This window comes from Drosophila albomicans, chromosome 2L, assembly GCF_009650485.2.
Source record: "Drosophila albomicans strain 15112-1751.03 chromosome 2L, ASM965048v2, whole genome shotgun sequence".
Lineage (NCBI taxonomy): Eukaryota > Metazoa > Arthropoda > Insecta > Diptera > Drosophilidae > Drosophila > Drosophila albomicans.
This window is the reverse complement of record NC_047628.2, coordinates 9,503,195-9,525,382: the sequence shown is the minus strand read 5'-3', so window position 1 is coordinate 9,525,382 and position 22,188 is coordinate 9,503,195. Positions and strand designations below refer to the sequence as shown.

At 36.6% G+C, this 22,188-nt stretch overlaps 1 protein-coding gene across 1 annotated transcript; it reads left to right on the top strand.

Annotated features, from left to right (window-relative positions):
* Nucleotides 1-16,953: 16,953 nt before the first annotated feature.
* Nucleotides 16,954-19,117, top strand: LOC117565148 (60 kDa heat shock protein homolog 2, mitochondrial). Its single transcript, XM_034244126.2, has 2 exons — nt 16,954-17,059; nt 17,123-19,117. The coding sequence occupies exon 2, from the start codon at nt 17,131-17,133 to the stop codon at nt 18,877-18,879; it is 1,749 nt and encodes a 582-aa protein (XP_034100017.1). The 5' UTR covers nt 16,954-17,059; nt 17,123-17,130; the 3' UTR covers nt 18,880-19,117.
* The last annotated feature ends 3,071 nt before the right edge of the window (nt 19,118-22,188 follow it).

Sequence of the window (22,188 nt, the reverse complement as noted above, 5' to 3'; positions counted from 1 at the left end):
CATATCCGTCATAGTCATAAGGGCACTGCCAACGCATTGGGGAACCAATTTGGCAGCCGGCATAAATAAATTTCAACTTAATGTAGGTCAGTGATGTGTTTTAGAATATGGCGAGTATTCGCTCGCATTCTCTCTCTTATTCTCTGTCCCTCTCTATTACTGACTGCCTCTTTCGATAGCCAATGTGAAGTGTTACTCTCTTTGACGCCGCGCTCTCTTAAGCACGCACGACGTCAAGTGAAGTTCTTTGACAGTAAATTGAAAGCTATGCTGTTGGCTTGGCTCCCAATGGACGCTTGCATAATAGCAAACTTGTCATGATAATAATTGCTGCATTTCGCAATGAACTCACTTGAGACTAAGAACTAGTTGTAGTATTTTGAGAATTGAGTCAAATATTATTTTGGACTAAGCTAAAATCTATTTGACTTGCTTTTTGCTTCGTTTCATGTGTTTTCCTTATTTGCAGCGCCTGTGGCTAAGTCGAGTGCAAACGAAACTGAAACTACAACGCAAAAACCAAAACCGAAACCAAAAACTGAGCTGGCCAAACAGTCGAATACATTTTGCGTATTTTTGTACCGAGTTGACAGCTCCTCCAGCTCCTTCCTCTGCTGCAGCTCAAGTTGGAAAATTTATGTTGAAACTCACTTAAGCAAGAATGTTTATGCGTTTTCTACGTGTTGGTTTCTGTCCCTCATATGGTCTTACCCCCTCTGTCCCTCTATCTATCTCTCTTTCTCTCTTTCTCTCTCTATCTCAGTCTCTCAGTTTCTCCCACTCTCACTTCACTTTCCCAGCCACCTTCCGCTTTCATTTTGTCATTTTGTACGATGCTCTCTTTCTTTTTTTTTGCTTTTTTGTTGCCAAATTTTGAATGCTGCGCTGAGACACGCACAACAAAGTGTAATGAAATTTTTGGGGGCTCTAATGACTCAAATGCAAAGGAATTTATGCAAATGGTCTTCGGCTAATTGCAGTGGCATTTGATTAAAAGCGAAATGCTTAGATAATAAATTTTGTTGCCTACACTTAGTTGTCGCTTAACTGGCTTCTCTTTTGTGAGTGCTTAAGTACAGGATATAAATATGCTACATAAAAAAAATGAGTTATATAAAATCATTTAAATATTTTATATTTTAGATTTCATCACATATAATATAATAATAATTTTTTCCAATGATTGTAAATCAAATAGATATTACTTATTTTATACTTATTCATGTTAATATTTTCTCATTACGTATACGACATCAAAAAAATATATTTTTTATACTAATATTTAATCGGAAATCTTTAATCTTGAAAGTCAAAAGTGAAGATACTTTGATATCAGTAAAATGTATTAAAATTTTGTTTATTTTAATATCGTCTCAAAAGGTTCATCAATTTCGTAGATATTACGTAAACGAGAACACTGAAATATTTATTTTTGAAAATATCGTCTAAATATATTTGAAAGACTGGAGGTAGATTATTTTGAGGCCAGTAGAACATGATTTTAAATTTTTATTTTTCTAATCTTTAATTATTAATATTTTATATAAATCTCATTATAAAAAATATTACGTATCCGATAATTTTATTTTATAAGGTTTTTTCATATTTCAACTTAATATTTGAAATCTTGCTGTAAGTAAAAAATAATGTATTTTATTTTTCTTATGCATCTCTGAAATCTTGAAAATCTTAAGTCCAATAGATTCATAGCAGTTATCACATAATTCAGTATGCTCTCAATAAGTTTTTCAATTACAATTAAAATATGTATAATATATATCTTAATGATAGTGTGTTCTTAATTAAATTATCAAATTATTTTAAATATTTTGTTGATTTAAATATTTTTCATTTAATTACTTTAAGATGCAAATAACTTTGATTACTGTAAGTCTTCATATTATTTAATGTATAATAATTATTTAATTTCCTTCCTAATAGTTAGCAGATACATTGAACGCTTACTATCTGTTTCTTAAATTATTTCCTTTTATTTATTACAATGACACCATCTTAATTTCTTAACAATTAGTTGTATATTTATTAAATTGAAATTCAATCCCAACACCATGAATCAATTGATTACCTGCGGGCATTTAAAACTATTAAGAAGTAAATTCCTGATGCAACAATTTATTTAAGAGATCTGAATTGCATTTAACGACCCAAAGTTTCCGTCAATCGTTTGAAAGTTTTGTCAGCTATCTTGCTGTCAACATGGGGGGACAATTATATGGCACCTTGAGCCGCAGCTCCGTTAGATCTATTTACATATAATTAGCGCTTAACTGTAAGACCACAACGGAGCCAAGGCATCCATCGTTCTCTTAGTGTACTCGCAGTATTTACTCATCGCACGGAGCTGACTGTAATTTTTTTTTATTTTTTTTTTGCTTTCTGTTTTTTGTTGCTGTGAGTTTGCGAACTACTTTCACGCTGCTCTCACGACTCACACAACTTTGACAATGGAGTTGCAATGATGACGTCGCGAAACGCCATCAAAGTGAAAAGAACCAGAAAGTAGGAAAGAAATAAGAAGAATGCGAAAAAAGAGCACACACATACATAACATAATATCATTGGCATGCAAAAAGTTTTTGTCTAACGGGGGCAGGTTTAGCTGCCGTCAAGGCGCCAACTTAATAAGGCAGCCAAAATGCCCAGCGGGTGATGAAAACATTGCTAGAAGAACAGAGAGAAAGAGAGAGAGAGAGAGAGAGAGTGAAAGAGAATGAGAAAAAATAAAAGTGAAGATTGAGGAAGATTGCAACGAGAACTCAAAGAAGAGCAAATAGTGTGTATGCTTTAAGACACACTCGACTATTAAGCATGGATAATGTTGAATCCGAAATGGTATCTTGAAAACAATTTATGTATTTTTTTAATTTTTATGTGAGGCTATCTCAAAGTTGAGCAAACTCGGCTGTAGATGTCTTACTTGTTTTTATTTTCCGCCACGGCTATAATAAAAAATTCATCGAATTTCTATAAATTTTAATCTCGATTGCAACAATGATGGTAACTTTACAATTTCATATAAATTTAAGATTGTTTATCATATTAAATAATTCTGCACTCCATACTATATCAATTTACAATTTAAATGTGATCTTTAAATACATTTTTAATTTTAAAATAAACAATAAATTACATTATTTAAATGATTCATTTAATTCTAAATTTATATACGCAAATATTTAAAATTTCTTTTTTTTCTAATTTAAATTAGTAGCTGTAAAAATTGTTCATTAATCCCATTAATCGTATTTCCTTACATAGATAGAATATTATATGTGTTTACTATTAGATTATTCGCTTTTCCTCTGCACCCACACGCTACAGTCAATCAATTGGCACATATGTGTCTGACTCTAATGCAGTTGTTCATTGCTACGCCATTTTCATTAGCTGCCACCAACGGATACAGAGAGCTTTCGCTCACGGAATGAGTGCAATTTTGATTAAGAATCTCAGCAAAGACCACAAACGTTGCAGCTGCCGCATGTTTGGCTGCGAGGCACGAAACGTGAAATGCAGCCAAACTAATTATAAGTGGAACTGCGATGTGCTGGGCTGTTCGGTGTTGGCCATGGCTAAGCTATCTGTCTGTGCTTTAGGCCAACACCTGCAATATCCGGCGCCAAAAGTCAGAGCTGTGAAATTGTATGAAATACCTTGTGTGCAGCAAGTGGCATGCAATGAATGGCAACTCGATTAGTGGCAAATTCACTTTAAGATACACCCAAAAAATCAACAATTAACAAACAGAGCTGTTGAGAGTGTTGAGCTTTTAAATGAATTTAATTCAGTATATCAAAATTATGTACTTGATAAGTTTACGCATATAATTGGAAAGTTCTTTTATTTTTAATTAACTTTCACTGCCATTGAACCAGAAATTCAAGTAAAATATCAATACTGTTGTTATGCCGCAAATTTAATCAGAATTTTGTACAAGCAGTAAATTAAATTAAACGCAACAGTGCCGCAACGTTGTATACGACAGAGATGCATTAATTCCGCATATTTTGGTGAATAAAAACACATATTCCATCTATCCTTTTTCAATTGTTTCGCTGTATATAATAGAAAAATAAAAATGAAAAAAATGAATTCATCATAAAAAATAATTAACATCTCTAATAAATTTCATATTTTACTGAGAAGTAAATGAAAAATAAATCTATTTATTGAAAATATTATCTAAAAATTACTAATTATGTAGTATTTGTAAGTTCATCATTTTAAATCTGGCAAGCTACTTGCTTTGTTAGTTTTAGCTGATACAAAAACAGCATAAATATTTATTTAATTTCATGTCCAAATATAAATAAATATATGATTCGTTATTTTCAATATACATTTATTGTTTATTGTTTATGTTTTCGCACGCCGAGTGCCATTTAATGCATTAATCCGTGAAGCGAAATAATCTCCTAGTTAGAGCAATAAAATTCATGGTAGCTCAACATAGTTTTGCTGGCAGTAAAAGCGATTTGTGTGTAGCTTAACTATCAGCTTAGCAAATAAGTGTATGAAGGGGGAGTTAAGCGACAGCGTGCAACGTGAATATCATAGATTATGTGGTCTTGTGGTTGGGCTTAGCAACTTTAAGGCAACTTCATTACACCATTATCTTTTTTTTATAAATATAAATAAATATATTGTATTCTAATTTATATACAACTTGTCGTATGCGTAATTTTTTACTTTTATTTGCAATGAATTTAAATAGTGAAATTAATTTAAAGATTGTGAGATACCCGATACCTATTTTGAATAAAAGTTTCTTAAAATATGCCAATTGTTATAGAGTGCAAAATATACCAGATTGTCAGTCAAAGCAATTAAGACCAGTAATAAGGAGTTTTTGTCCAAATTTTCAAAAATGTATCAAAAATCGTTTCTAGTTTCAAAACGGTTGTTATAAATTTGAAACAAACTTTATCTGCTTACAATCGTATCAAAATATTTCTCTATCTTATAGTCTCTCTCTTATAGTCTCAGAGAGACAAGGAGCTCTTACGGACAGAAAACGTACAGACAGACAGACGGCTATATGGCTATATCGTCTCAGCTGTTAACAATGATCAATCGCAGATGCCTATTCCTGCCTGTTACATACATTTCTTGGAGGCACAAAGTTTTAATACCCTTCTAACCTATGGGTGGTTGGTATAAAACTTAAGAGTCATCAGTGCAAATAGTTACTTTAATTAACACTTTAACTACTTTAAGTTATTTTGCAAATCCATGCCCTATATTAATTGAATTGAATTGCTCTTGACCCAACTTGTTTGCGGTGTAAAGTTTCAATTAAATTTATAAATATTATTTTTTACGTTTGCATTGAAAGTGAACCTGGCTTTTATGGCTTTATACTGGCTTGTTCCAATTAATACACATTTAAATCGCAGTTAATGCCAGCGCACTCGCACTCAGTCCCCTAAAGTCACAGATTGTAAGCCTTTGACCCTTGAGCGAGAGTTGTTTCCAAGAATTGTTGCTTTGGCTGCTGGCAGTTTTCGTCTGGCAACCGTTGATGTGTGTATGTACATATTTCGTTTTGCAGCTTCTTTTGATATTTATTATTATATTTATTTTATGATTAAGAGAAAGCCGGATTTGTCGACGCCATAAACGTTGGCAGTTCGTACGTTCGTTTGTGAGCACCGGCTCCAAAGCAATTTGGCACAAATGAAAATTAATTGTAATTACATGAGTGTGAGCTCGTTATTACGAGTATGCCATAAAAATAACGAGCAAGCGAGTGAGACGTAAAAAAATATTTGGCAAAGCGAGTGCGAATGCCAGCGGGACCATTGCATCAGGCCATCAATCAATCAATCAATAAATTGAGCATGCCCTGGTTATGCATTTTCTATTGCCACGTTATGACCGAACAAACATTTCACGTGAATTCAATCAAAATCGCCACAAAATGCACAAACACATTTGGACATATTTGCTGAACACATATGCACGTATATATGTATATATCATTTATATCATATTGCAGCTTATGTTTTTCAATTAAATGCAGCTGTGTGATGTGCTGCAAAAAACAAAGAGACCTTTGCGACAGCGAATTAACAATGCTCTATTATGAGGACGAAAACAAATAGTTGGTAATCATTTCCATTTGTTGAACTGATAAAAGAACCTCTTGGCATTTAAATAAAATTTCAGTAAAGGTAATCTTTTATTAAAGTAAAATATCATTGAATAGTCAAGCTGCCCTTTGAAAGCGTATGCATACTGCTGGAATAAAAGCCAAACAATTCGGTCTAATTTCCTGGCAATGCATTCAAAAGTGGAATCAATTAAATTTGCTACCGATTTTTGTGTTGTTGCTAGGCATTTAAGGAATTCTTTTATTATAAAATTCCCCCCTCATACTCGCACATACACACGAATAGCAGCGGAAGCATGAGTTGTGAAACATGTGCAAAATGCCTGTCTACAAGTGAAACGTGCTGTCAATAAAAGATTTGCATCGTGCAAAATTTGTTGTAACATTTTGTAAGCATTTGCTGAACGTGATTTGAGTAAGTTATTGAGCATAAATTCTGTTGCCAGGTAAAGGTAAATCCAAAGGCTTCTTTTTGTGCTCGCAACTTGTTTGCTGAGTACAGTATTTCTATTCCCCTTTTTTTTGTCCCCTCCTCCTTTTGCAATTGGACTTCTTATAAGCTGCATCTCTGGGGCATAGCTTATGCAATTGCTCACGAAATAGTGAGTATCGCTTTAAGATAGTTTGAGTAAGTCACTTTCCAATTTATTGCTGAATTAATCCATTTTTACAGTTGCTGCACTTCAGGTCAATTCGAGTCTCCAATTTACTCAGACACATTGATTGAAGTCTCGACATTTTCTGTATTCCCATCCTGTGCCTCCCTTGTGCCTTCCATCACAGTTAATTGCCGGGGCACTGCCTTTTAAATTGCTTCTCAAATTGTTGTGTCGAAATTACCCACTCAAAATTTACTGCAATTGCGTCAACACCCACCACAGAGTTGTATCTCTTTTTTTTTTTTTTGTTTATGCCAACGCCATTTAATGGCAGCCAAAAGTCAAATTGAATTTTATGCAAAAACTGCAAAATGCAAAAATTGTAAATGGACAAAAAGCGGAAAAAATAATCCAAAAATATACAGAATTGTTGGCATCGTATAACTTAACGCATTTCATATGAGTACTTTTGGGCAGCTTTCTGCAGCCATCTATCAATTTTCCGCGGCCCGACTCTTTCTACAATTGCCCTCGCATCAATTAGCTGTATAAAGTTCAAGTTTCAGTTTCAATTTATGCATTTTCATATTGCTTTCCAGAGCAAAAAATTATTCATAATCGTTGCAATGGCTTCCGAGTGCTAACTGTTTGGCTGCCAGCCAAGCGATTATTCAATTTGAAGCCATTAAAAACAGACTCTTCCCACTTGAACAGCGGCAGTTGATTGACTTGTTGAATCTAAGTGAGCGGAGTTGGCTTTAAGCAAATTATAAACAGCGATAAGAGTGATGTTATTTTTTTAATGGAGTAAAATATTTTCAACTAATTACACTAAAGGAACGGTGAGTTGCAATAAAGTAATAACAATTATCCACAGTGTTGAGTGTTGAGGCTGCCACAAAGGCATTTTGTGTGCTGCCAGGCATAGACAAAGAAATTGTCATACAGAATGCAATTGTTGCAATTATGCCACACAACTGCTCGAGTTCCTTCACCAGCTGCATATGTTGCAGAGGCAAGGCTGTAAAGGCAGTGAAGGCAGACAGTCAGACAAATAGACATGCAGCACTTGCAATTATGCCAAGCAACAAGGACATCTATCCTGGCAGCCGGAGCTCGCAGTGAAAGCCAAAGCCAAAGCTGAGCCGAGTCGAGTCGAGTTAATGTTGTTGCCGTAGTCTGGCTGTCGTTTCTTTTGTTTCACTCGCAGTGCACATTTCTTGTTTATTGTGCCTGGGCATAGCATATACTTTTGCGTATTATAATTTGCATAAATTTCTCCGACTACGTCTCTGTCTCCGTCTCCGACTCCGACGAAGGATTGCAGAAGTGGAGAGTATGCTGAATGAGTGTGGCAAGGTTAAGAGTTGCCACACAAAACAATTTAATAACGAGCAGATACAAGTGACAAAATGAATTATGCTGTTATTCAAGCTGTTCATACACATACACACACATTGCAAGTGTGAATCGTTATGCAAGTGGGAGAAAGAAAGGGAAGGCATTTAGTCGGAATATATGAAGTGATGGAAAATATTTGTTTGCTTGGCATGTGCCTCGAATGGGAATGTGAAAAAATAAAGAATTAATAACAGAAATTCTTGAAGAACGTAAGCATTTTAAAATAAATGAAATAGTTGCTTAATTTACTCAATTTGCATTTCATTTACTTAAAACTATTAATAACTAAAAGAACTAATTTAATAGAGAATTAGAGAATCACAAAACTGAAGACATAAAATACTTGCTCAATTAAGTCAGTTTAAATTGATTAAATTTTAAATTAAGAATTTAGTAATCTGAATTAAAGCAATACAAAATTGTCGTCAAAATAAATCTACCCGAAAAATACAAGAATTCGTGTATTATTGTAAAATACTACCTATTTCTAATTAAGCAAGATTTTACTAAGCAACAAAGTGATAAATTTATGAGTTTTTGGTTGAAGTCACTAGTGCAGATAACTAAAAATCCTACAACTTAGATAATATTAATCACAAATATAATTTTAGTATATAAATTAATTCATCTTTATAACTAAAATCATAGAAAATCATCATCACCTTTATCACAGATTTTTACTTTTAACGGATTGTTCACGAATTGATTGACGAACATCAAAAGTCGCTAAAATATCTAACTCTGTTTTTAAAGCTAAGCAACTTCGTTACCATCAATTGCAGAGTATGAAAAGGGAAGCGATAAACTGACAACATTTAGCATATGATTCAATTTCTTGGTCTCTTGGTCTCTCGCAGGCGCTGCCAGCATGAATACAGCATGTTTATGTGTATATTGCGTATACGCCCCATGAGGACGATGATGTTGTCATTGTTCAAAAATTGAAAAGAGAAATGTTTGCCGTTTGCTGTTCGCCGAGCAATGACAAGTTGTTGTGATTTAATGTACATATCAGTATTTGTACGTTTATATTGCTTTTCACTGGCAATCTAAACCACAAAACACACATACACACAGAGTTGTGTGTAATATAAATGTATGTATGTATGAAGAACCCCCTTTGACTGTCCTTTTCTCAGTTGAATGGGAAGGGGTACAAATCAGAAGCGATTATGCTTCGGTTGTGCGATGGGCAGCCAAGCGAACAATTTGTTAGACGCTACAATGAACATTGATGCGATTGATTGAAAGTCAGCCGAAGAGATTAAATGCCATTGGTTTATAGTATAGTATACGTATGTTATCTTGCATCGTAGCATATACTTGTATTGTTAGCAAGGGCTGCGCTTCGTCAAGTCAACAAGTTGTGTGTGTGTGGAGGGAGCAAACAATTTAAATTACAAAGCAAACTCAATAAAAATGTAAAAACTTTTGTCATGACGGCATTCTCAACGCTGTTGAGCAGATTTGTTTAGTTTAGCCCTTGACATGCATAAGATATGGCATTATAGAAAACTTTTCCTTTTTTTTGAGTTTTTTTTTCTGTTGAGCACACAACAGGAAGCGAAAGTTTTTCGCCTTACCCACTTTTTTGTTTATAAGCATAACAAATCGTTAGCACCGACACCAAATGGCCATAGACAAGAGCATTGAGTGGGGGAGGAGTGTTAGGGGGTCATCATGGTGTGAGAGCATCGCTTATTTATAAGCCTGTAAACAGATTTTATGAGCCTGCACAAACAGCACAAGAGGACAACAACCAAATAAGTTTGGTTTTCTTTGTGTTTTTTGTTATTTTGGTGTCCTTATCGATTTACCATTTTTTCGCATTTTCCACTTTTCAATTTATTAAAATGGCCGTCAAAAGCGTTTGGCACAAAGTTTGCGCTTAACCTAAAACACTTTTTGGACAGTCGCCGACGTCGAGTCGCTTTGAGTCGAGTCAAGTCGAGTGGGTTACTGCAAAACTTTCGCCAAAAAGGACCAACAAAGTTTTTCGGTAAAGCGTGTATTGGCTTTGTGTTGCGAACTGTCTCCCCGCTATTTTGTATAGTATGTGCTTATGATTGCTTCGGACATGCTGCATCTTAAAGTATTAAGTTGATTCAAATATTGAGTCAGCTTAATTTTGATTGAACAAAGTTTGCGATAAAGTGCTCACTAGCAAAGCAAGATCAACTTTAGCGAAACTCGAGCTCATTTCTTATGCGCGTCTTAATGCAAAAGAAGAACGCTGGCCCACACGACGTATGCGTAATGCGCAGAGACCTTTAAAGGGCGAAATTCAACGAACTGCGAGTATGCATAAATGTGAAAGGCGCCGTTCCAAAAACACAGCACAACCTAAATACCGGAAATGCCCTTTATAATGCGCTTCCGGCTCATATGAGACGGCCAGACAGTCAAAACGCACGTGTGTGCGTCTATACATGTCTCTGCCTCTGTGTGTGCGTGTGTGTGCATGCGGTTGTGTGTGAAGCGTGTTGGCAAATGTTAAAAACCAAACCACAGCAAGCCCAGCGTAGCCGACGGCTAATCAAAATGTGCAGCCAACTGCAAAAAGTACTGCGGCAAAGCGGTGAACAGAGAGCAGAGAACAGAGCGCAACTGTAAAGGTGCCACTGCTGGCAGAAATGGGTGGTTGGGTAGTTGGAGGTTGGGGGTTAGGCAGCTCGAGTGGTTCGGCTTCTGACTTTCCCCTCCTCTCAGTTGCTTATAGCCAGCGCCTGACCGCAGCAAACAGCCGCGCAGTGGTTAGAATGGGGCAATTGGCGACCCGAAACAGTTGCATGACCGAAATATGTTTGCATGTAACCCAGCGGGAGAGGAACACTCAGACACACAAACATATTTACATACATTTAGCAACTGTGTCGAGTCAAGTGTTTTGTGAGATAAAATGCTACATTTTCATTTTTACAATCTTCGGCAATGATGTCATAATTAATTAGTTTAAATCTTTTTTCTATTCTATATATTTAGAGTTACGTATATAAAATACTCTTACGATTGAAAAATAACAAATCAATCAATATTTGTGAGAAGCTGTAACTGGAGGTCTGGCCTCTTATGACAATTTAAATATTCTTTCTGTCAGAAACTTTGAAGTACATTTTATTCCATAAGTGTGTGCTCTACTGTGAAGTAACTGCTACCGATTTTTAATAAAAGCATTTTCTACAAATATACCGAAAATATACGAAAAAATGCTAAAATATAGGAAAGGATTTATTTGGTATATTTATAGATATATTAATAATACCCTTGGGTATGTTTTCAGTATTTTTGGTACATTAATTTGTATATATTAAGAAATACACCGCACTGATTTGCTTTTATTAAAAATCCGTAGTGGGTTTCTCAAAGTTGACGGTAGATTTCTGACTTGGTTATTTTTGACCACATCGCTGCAAAGCATATCTAGAAATAAATTTAAGTCTCAGCTAGTGCTACATTAAAAATTAATTTAGTGCAGTTAAAAAACTTTTGATGAAATAACTTGAATGCTCTGTAATAAAACTTAGATTAATTAAAAATGTTTATTGTTTTATACAATAATCCAGTGACAATGAAAGAGATAGAATAGATAGATAGATAGAATAATGATGAAATAATAAGAGAATGTTGATAATGTTACCCGAAGGTAAAATTAGAGATACGTAAAATATATTGTTATTGGAACCAAAATAAACTAAAAATATTCTTGATGATTTAAGCATGGATTTTGAATTAAAATAAGGTTTGAATAATTAAAGAGTTTTGCTTAATATACATTTAATATGATAATACAGTACAATATTGCAATTAAATTAATATAATAAGTTGTTTGTTTTCTGAGTTAGGAAATAATATATACTATGTATAAGCTTCCATATAACTTTTCCAATTTAATCCACTGTGCATCATCAATCCGTTACCTTTCTTGCCGCGCTCATCAGAATTCAGAGCACACTTTGCTAATTGGAATTATCATTTAAAATGACCAACAAAAGTCTTTAATTATGAATTGCCCACAGAAGCTCCAGAGAGATAACTTTCGCCTTGCCCTATCAATTTCAGATCCCCCGCCACTCGCCACCTTTGGCCAACTGATGCATCTTATTCAATTACAATGTCTCAAATTAGCAGACATTAATATAAGCAGCGGTCGCTTTTCTCTTTCTCATTCCACATCTTCCACAAAACGAAAGGAATACGAAAGAAGAGAAAAAAAAGAAAACAATGCAAAGGACCCACGCATCATTAGCAAAATGACGTCGAAATTATAGAAATTACCAGACGGTAAATGAGGCGCATTTATTTGAATGTAAACCATTATGAAATCGCATAATGAAGAGATTAGCACGCATACGAGGCGCAATTAATAAATGACCCGTCCAGAGAAAAAAGAATACGAAAAAGGCCAAAACCAGACCAGGCGAGGAAAGGACAAAGTTGTTTGGCTCTTTGCGTGTCGGACAAAAGAAATCTAATAAATTAGGACAACGGCAATCATTAGTTGTGGATGCCACGCATATGACGCACAAGTATAAATCAGTTCTTAAAGATCGGACCACACAAGAAGAAGTTCTATTCTCTGGCCAGGTGGCTCAGACAATGGTCGACGTTTAATAATAATGCCTTAATTGTGTGCCTCAAAAGTCGACCGAAAATTCCAAAGAAGCAGCTGGCCTGTTATTAACCCATTGATGCACAGCTTTTAATAGCTTTATTGAAAGTTTTCTCGAACACTTTGCACTTCATTAAACTTCCGTCCGACTTGAACTGAGCAGACAAGCGGCCAACCAAAAATGGATATTCCCGTGGCCATGTCCTGGCCTCATTCTCATTGATAATTAACCACAGGAACTTGCCTAACAAAGGCATCGCAACGGCATAGGGCACGGCCTGGTTTGTGGCTTGAGGCTTCTTCATAAAATATAATTAAAAATGAGCTGCTGCTTTTAGTCAAAGTGAAAGTGAAAGCGAGTAAAAGTGAATGTGAAAGCTTAGGGTAAATTTAAGCCGCTTTTGTGGCACATAATAAAGGAAGCATCGATTGGGTATCTACACTGCCGCTCAACTGAATAGGTTCATCATCTCAGTGGTAGAAATTTATCTATAATTCCTAAACCCGTTTTCCGATTTACATAATTTTTTTTTTCTTTAATTCTTAAATCATATTAAAATTAAAATCTGTAAAAGTTTTTTTCAAAAACATATTATTTTTTCCTTATTTATTTTTTCTTCTGAAAGCTTAACAAAATCAATGATTTTTTTTCGTTCATCTGAATAGGTTCAACCTAAAAAAATTCAAATTATATAAGTAACTTAAGATATTTTCATATTTTTGGCACTTGGCTTATACTTAAGTACATTTCTAATGTAATTTTCAATAAGTTTAATAATGAGTGAATCTGCCGTTTTTCGATATAACTTCATATAAACGATCGGGAAGCGAGCTATACAAATTTTGCAGTATTTGCAGCGAAATTGTTGTCCAGGCCGTTTTAATTGCCGCAACTAAAGTTGTTTTGTTATCAAATTGCCTGCCTCCTTCATATACTTTGCGCGATAGCAACCCCCATACGTTTTCCATTATATTAAGGTCAGGTGAATATGGGGGCCATTCGAGCAAGTCCACATTTTGAGCCTTAATCCATTCTTTTACCACCCTAGCTGTATGAATAGGAGCGTTATCTTGCTGGTAAGTCTATTTAATAACGTGAAAAATATTGGAGTAATAAGGAAAGGCTGTCTGTATTATAGATTTGTAGGTTTCTGCGTTCATTTTGGAAGTAACAAATTGCAGGTCACAAGTGCCAAAGACTGATACCGACCCCCAAACCATTACGCCTCCTTCACAGCTATGGCGACGGCTCAGGAAATGCTCTTCCTTTCGAAGATCGTGATAGTAATAGTTGTATCCATCGGGGCCGTCCAAATTAAATTTTTTTTCGTCGGAAAATACCACTTTCTGCCATTCACTCGTCCAGCTCATGTGCTTACGCGCAAAGAGCAGTCGTGAAACTTTACGTGCATCATTTAACGGTGGTTTTTTTTTAAGTTTCATTCGTTTTAGATGATCAGCCGACAAAATCACTCTTTTAACTATTGACACACTGGCTTTAACACCGCAAATTTCTTTAATTTTGGGTGCTGAGAGATGTGAGTTGGACGCAGCTCGCACAATATGCCGCCTGTCTGCCGCATAGGTGGCGTGTTTGACTCCGCCTTTCATGTTATTGCCATATTCTGATTTGTTTCTCAAAAAATTACTAACAACATTTTGGCTTCGTCCAATTTTTTGAGCGATTTTTCGATGGCTAAGACCACTTTCACGATAGGCTTCAATTTGGCCTCTTTCATACTCCGATAATTGTTCTCCGCGTCCCATTTTTCAATTAATTTAAAGGAAATATATGAAATTAAAAATTTGCATCAAAAATGTGTCACTAAACCGCCAAGTTTAATTGCAAACTAAAAATCTTTCAGCTGAACCTATTCAGTTGGTCCAAAAAATTGCACAGAAATTAGCGAAAGAAATAGAAAAACAGAAAATGCAAAGTAACGGTACATCACAAACGGTTCTTTACTAGCACACACTGATTGACACAAATATAATGATGAAATGTATTTAAAAAAAAATGCGTACGATCAATATGTGATGAAGAAATCGTGAAAATGCAAGCGGATTTATGTGAACCTATTCAGTTGAGCGGCAGTGTATGTTGAAGGGGCAAAAGTCGAAATTAATTGATAAGGTAAGTTAGTCCACAAAGTAATTACTACTTGCAATGAATAGGTAATGTGCTGAGAATGTAGAATAAAGCCAGCTTGGGAAGTGAATAACAAAAGTGAGACTAATGTGACGCTTAATTTGAAATGTTTGCCGTTAATTGATCTATGGCTACTTAGCAAACAACAAGCCGAGAACTGATTTAGCTATAGACAATAATCACTTTGAATATATTGGTGTGCTGAGAGAGTTGTTAAATTGTTCAAAATAAGTTGATTTACGATAACAGAATATGAGAGTAAAAAACTAAAAAGATAATTGATATATTATGGTCTACAAATTATGCCTTAAGCTTAGAAGAAAATATAATATAATATAATAATAATATATTTAGTTAATAATAAACATGAAGATATTACTTTTTATTTTAGTTATCTTAATTATGTAATACAATTATAGTAATACCCTAACAGTTTTAAAATACAATTTTTAAAAGTGAAGAAATATATAAAAACTTATTTTCAAAATTGCAGAGTTTATATAAAAAGGGAAAAGTCAAATTACATCGAGAAAAATAAACAAACTTGGTTTTAAATAAGTTTTAAAGTCAATTTAAAAACTTAATTTAAAATTTTATTTTAGTAAAGTTTTTCGATAAGTATAATCGGTGAAAAGTTGTAAAATTGCCGAGAGCAACTTAACATGACTTAAGTGGCAGCTGTATTTCAACAAGATCTAAGTTAAGGAATTCAGTTCGAGGGGCTTACATTTGCTTGGCAGCTACTTTGCATGCAGCCAAGCATTTCTAAGCCAGTTCTAACCCACCTGCAAAATTGTGCTGAGCGGCAAATTTTTGTAACTGAAAAGCGAAAAACCATTTAAATAGTCGTAAAAATGTGCGACGACAAGCGGGCAATAATATCATGAAAGGCAAATCGCGTTGCGACCCCTTCTTTCTCCGCCTTTTGGGCCATGTCTAAAACCCCTTCTCGGCATTATTTGATACTCGTTCTCTTACATATCTGTGCGCGCAATGTTTTTGTACTTTAGACGCTGTCAGCTGCGCTTACAAGCGGCCAGGCAAATTGAAAACTGTTAAGGATTCGCGATGGTAAAAGGCAGCGGTGAGGACAACGATAATAACAAGAACAGCAACAACGAGAGCGACAACGAAGACGACAGCGACAAATGGTGGCACTTGTTCATGAAAATTTAAATTGCAAAATGGGCTCAATGTGGGTGTGGAGATGCCTCCTTTCACCCTCACTTTACTCCTGCACAAATGCCTTTTCTCTTCCAGAAGCCAGCGAAAAACCCTTGGCCAATATTTGTCTTTTAATTACCTGCAAAGTGTCAGCCAGCTGTTGGCTGAGTGAAATTTGTTGCCACATGCCACCATCATGCCACCGACAATGGCATCGAGAGCATTGTCTTTTAATTATTAGATTGATGACACTTTGCCATGTACTTGAATCAAGTACAACGAGCGAATTTCAATTTGCGTTAACTGTAATTATTAATAACTGTCCATTTTTGGATTTATTTTAACGATACGACGGAACAATCATAAATGTTTGCTTATAAAAATTGTAGCAACTTCTTTTTTATATATTTTTTTCATAATATAGAAAAATTTAAGAAAAAATATTTAAAAAATGCAACATAATTTTCTGAAAGAGCACAGCTTAAAATATGTCTTTTTAAAGAGTAAAACCCCTACAATTTAAACAACAAATTAAATGCTTAATCAAAAACGAAAGAGGAGTCTTTAGTAAAATAGTCTGAAGGCCTCAGTTGCTTATGGTTTAATATTTTATACTATTATATTCTACCATGTAATTATACGAATATACATGATTAAGTAAACAATATTAAAATACAAGCCATGACATTTCTCTAACCAAATCGATAGAAAACCAAAATTAAGAAATATAAAATATTGAAGCAACTTTAACAAAATAAAAAAATATAAATTTACAAAATCTTTTTTTATCGTTGTATGATTTTGAAATATTTAAAAAATTATAAAAATATAGAAAATATGCTGGCGCAAAGTTGAGCAGGCTGTGCTATTTAGTGACTTTTGATGTGAGTTTATTATTTTGTATTACGCAGTTTCATTTTACGTTCTGCTTTCACAGCATCAACTTCATACAGACATAAACAAAACAAATATTTTTGTCCAACGAAAAAAAAACTGAAATATAGGTACGTAATGTCAAATGTTGTTAATACTTTAATAAATTCTGATAATATTTTGCATTTGTCTAGAATTCAGAATGCTACATCTGTTCAGAAACCCTTCAGTGAGACGCAACGCGCTGATTGCCAGTCAGCTGCTTAGACGAAGCTATGCCAAGGATGTTAAATTTGGCCCAGAGGTGAGGGCGATGATGCTGCAGGGCGTCGATGTGCTTGCCGATGCTGTGGCCGTTACGATGGGTCCCAAGGGACGCAATGTAATCATTGAGCAGAGCTGGGGATCGCCAAAAATCACCAAGGATGGTGTCACAGTGGCGAAATCAATTGCCCTCAAAGATAAGTTCATGAACATCGGTGCCAAGCTGGTGCAGGATGTTGCTAATAATACCAACGAGGAAGCAGGCGATGGCACCACAACAGCCACAGTGCTGGCTCGTGCCATTGCCAAAGAGGGCTTCGAGAAGATCTCACGTGGTGCGAATCCCGTGGAGATTAGACGCGGCGTTATGCTGGCCATTGACACGGTCAAGGATAATCTGAAAAAGATGTCGCGTCCCGTCAATACGCCCGAGGAGATTGCCCAAGTGGCCACGATATCGGCGAACGGCGACAATTCTGTGGGCAAGCTGATCAGCAATGCCATCAAGAAGGTGGGACGTGATGGCGTGATCACTGTGAAGGATGGCAAGACCCTGAACGATGAACTAGAGGTGATCGAAGGCATGAAATTTGATCGTGGCTATATTTCGCCATATTTCATCAACAGCTCCAAGGGCGCAAAAGTGGAATTCCAGGATGCGTTGCTGCTCTTCTGCGAGAAGAAAATCAAGGCGGCCTCTAGCATTGTGCCTGCTCTAGAGTTGGCCAACTCACAACGGAAGCCTTTGGTTATCATTGCCGAGGATGTTGAGGGCGAGGCACTCTCGACCATGGTTGTCAATCGTCTGAAGGTGGGACTGCAGGTGTGTGCCGTGAAAGCACCAGGTTTTGGTGACAATCGTAAGGAAAATCTCGCTGATATGGCCATCGCCAGTGGTGGCATTGTATTTGGAGATGATGCCAATCTTGTGCGCTTAGAAGATGTCAAAGTGAGTGACTTTGGACGCGTTGGCGAAATTGTGGTCACCAAGGATGATACTATGCTGCTGAAAGGTCATGGCCAGAAGCCCATGATCGAGAAGCGTGTGGAGAATCTGCGCGAGGCAATCAACGAAACCACATCGAACTATGAGAAGGAGAAAATGCAAGAACGTCTTGCCCGACTCTCCTCGGGCGTTGCTTTGCTGCGCGTCGGCGGTTCCAGCGATGTGGAGGTCAACGAGAAGAAGGATCGCGTCAACGATGCCTTGAATGCCACCCGAGCTGCCATCGAGGAGGGAATTGTGCCTGGCGGAGGCACTGCGCTGTTGCGTTGCATTAACAAGCTGAATGATATCAAAGGTGCCAACGAGGATCAGAATATGGGCATTGAGATTATTAAACGTGCCATGCGCATGCCTTGTATGACCATTGCCAAGAATGCGGGCGTTGATGGTGCCATGGTCGTGGCCAAGGTGGAGATACTTGACGGGGATTATGGCTATGATGCTCTTAAGGGTGAATACGGCAACATGATCGAGCGTGGCATCATTGATCCCACGAAAGTGGTGCGCACAGCCATCATCGATGCGGCTGGAGTCGCCTCACTTCTCACCACTGCCGAGGCTGTTGTCACAGAGATGCCGCTGGATGATGCCAGTCCAGCTGGTGGGATGGGTGGCTTAGGCGGTATGGGAGGCATGGGCGGAATGGGTGGCATGGGCGGTATGGGTGGTCTGGGCATGTAAGCGAAGATCAGACGAGTATCTCGCAATTCAGAGGTAGGACACTAGGTAGGAATAACAGCAGACAAACTTCACACAGTACAACACAAATTCAACATTTGGTTTTTTGGATCACTCTACGGAACGAAAACATTTTATGTTTACTGTTTACTATTTTACACTTCGCTCAACATTTTCGCCATTTTAATTGAGTAACATATATTTGAATGTACTCTGTAATAAACAATTTCAAGCTCCAGAAGTATTTTTTAAATGGTAGGAAAAGTACAACTGCCACTGCTTTAGTTTTGGAAAAAACTAAAGCTAAAACTATAGCTAATCTATTTTTTTTCGGTAACTTAGCGCAATAATCAAACTTGCTTGGCCCGAGCGGAGTTGAACTTACAGCTGGTCAGCTCAGCTTACAGTGTGTGTTTTGTATAAAAGTAATGCGTTTGTTACTGAGCGGCGAACAGCTCGCTAATAAGCTGTAAATTCTGCTTTCTGTACTTAGTGTACCCAGGGTTCAGCTATAGCTTGCTATATATATTGAATGCAGTGAAAGAAGTCTATACAAATGAATACTTTCAAGTGTAATCTCGCTTCAACTTTAAAAATAAACATCACCAAGTATTGCTTTAAATGTGCTAAATTTGAATAGCCAAAATAAATATACAAGACAGCACCGGAGAAGAACTTGACTGCAATATTTCCCTTTACAATTTGTTACTATTTCTTTTTTTTTGGTTCTCTTCGGTCTATTTCCCAGTGGAGGCAGGAAGTGAACTCTTACACATGTCCACATTTGTTGTGCTTTGTCACAGATGCCACTGTTAACCACTTGTTGTCGGAGTTCTATATTCTTTTTTTTCCATTTTGTGTATGGTTATAAAATATTGTATGTGGCACACAGATATCACATGACATAGTACTGGACTCTAATTGTGGCATCTAGTATAAAGGATAAAAAAGGTCTGCACTTGACTTTTATGCAGTTTGCTGTTTAACTTTTTGACATTTATGCTGGTCTTTCACTCTCTCTCGCTCTGGTTATGTAGTGTGGGATTTGTTTCGTTGGTTGGCTCGGTTTTGTGGCCACTTGAGTGGCCTCGCGCCTAAGCGTATGCAACACACAGAAGTAGCAGCAGCAACAGCAACAGCAGCACTTGATGTTTCGCAACCTGGTGTTGCCTTGGCGAAACAAGCATCTTAACGAGCTGCGCTCATCATCAGCTCTTGCACATTGCTCAACGGCGGAGAAAAACTTGCAGCCCCCAAAGCCAAAGCGACGCATCGTCATCATCATCGGCTGCGTCTGCTTCTGCAACCCAGTTGCATGCCCCACATCGTGGCATAGCATTGCTCGCGGCTTATCCGGCACATTTGTTACAGATGCTGTGGCAGAGGCATCTTCGCTTGCAGCTCTGTCTGTTGTTGGTGCGCAAATTGCATGCAATTTCGTATGATGTTCAAGTGGCTGTTAAAAAGATGATGATCCAACAACCCACGTGTCTTAATGATGCTACAGTGTCATCTCGTTGAACGCAACAAGACGACACTTAATTATGAAAAAGGCCGCTTCGAGTGTCGCTACACGTTACACGTTGCACTTTGTGCGCTGCCTGCTCTTCACGTTGCGCATACGCCACGTCTAACGCCAAATTTATGACTCTGGCTAATCCCGTGCGCTTAGCGCATTAAATCAGCTCCAAAATGGCCATAAAATTGCTTGTGTTCATGGCGAACATTTCAAAAATTGACAATTTATTGCCTGAATGCGAAAAAACAAAAAGAACAGTAAACACAAAAAAGGCTGTTAAAAAAAATCAAAAGACAAATAACAGTGATTCGAATTTGAAGTTCAGGTGATGTAAAAATGTTGCTATAGGTAAGTCATCGAGGTAAATTTTTAAATTTTATTTAATAAAAAAATATGTAGTATATCAATATTACAGTTTGCATAATGATGCATATTTTTAATTTAACAAGAAATGTTTCTTCATTTTTTCAAATAAAACTTCTAAATAGATTATTACTTTTGATTTCATTTGTTCAGTAGTTATTTAATTTATTCTTTGAATTATCTTAATAAACTGCAATAATTTCTTAATTTTTTCATTCATGCATATTGTATCTTGAGGGGTATTTTTTATTCCCTGGGGGTAATTTACTAATAAACTGAATAAATAAGTGTGATTATTTAATGTATTCTTTATATTTGTTGAGAAAATATTTTACAATTTACTGAAAATCATCTAAGTATCATTAGTTTGCTTAGTGCAATATTTTTAAATTTGTTTGTATTTGTTAAAGAGAAATTTAATCGCAAGCATGAATAGAGAAACAATTGCCTTATGGCCACACTTTGACCCTACTCCAAAGCATTGGCTGGAGGGCAGTTTGTTAGATTTATTTTACATTTGATTTTGATTTTTGTTTGTTGCGGCAAACTGCAACATGGGCTGCAACATCGTAGCCAGCACAATGCTACATGCACTTTTACATATGGCCATTGTTATGATTTATAGGGCAGAAATATTTCAGGCGCGCTTCCTGCGAATGTTTTGCCTTTTTATGCCGCACATACACACACTTTTGTGTTTGCTCTGAGGCCTGTGAAAAAGTGCATTGTGGCGGAAGATGTGGACACAAAGGGGTTGGAGGGGAGCTGCTTAACGTGGCCAAATTCAATTTCAATTTGCACCCCATCAAAAGACAAACAAAACGCGACAAAAGTCTTTGAACTTTTGCCATAAGCATATTGCCGCCTTTTGGCAGTGGCGAAAACCAAAAGGACGACATGTGGAGCAACTCATTCATTTTTCTTGTTGTTGTTGTTGTCAGCTGCAGCCGCGTCTGGGGCGTCATGTAACATTTTGCCACCTCCTTCGACAAGCACAATTTTTCTTTGCTTGGTTGGTTGTTTGCTGTCTGCTGCCTGCTGCTAGGCGCCCCATTGTCCAAATTCTGGCTGACAAAACTCTTGGCTGTAATTGAATTCCATGTTTTATGGCTCAACTATCGCACTGCTCGCTCAATGCTGTTCAAGGTGCCTGCAAAGCAATTGTCACATTCTCATTCACTCATCAGTCGATGGAAAATCTACTGCGAAACAGAACAGAATTTCCCTCCCGCATCGTTGTTCTCGTTTATACTGGCAAATACATAAACGGAAGCGGCAGTCAAACGTGTTTGCCAAATCCAAACTGCATTCGCATAGATTTCGTTTAGCATGGACTCCATTCCACACACAACACATATGCATGGCATTAGAGCAACACAGACACCCCGATCAGGAAATGCAACCCATTACATTGGCTCGGCTTACAGTTC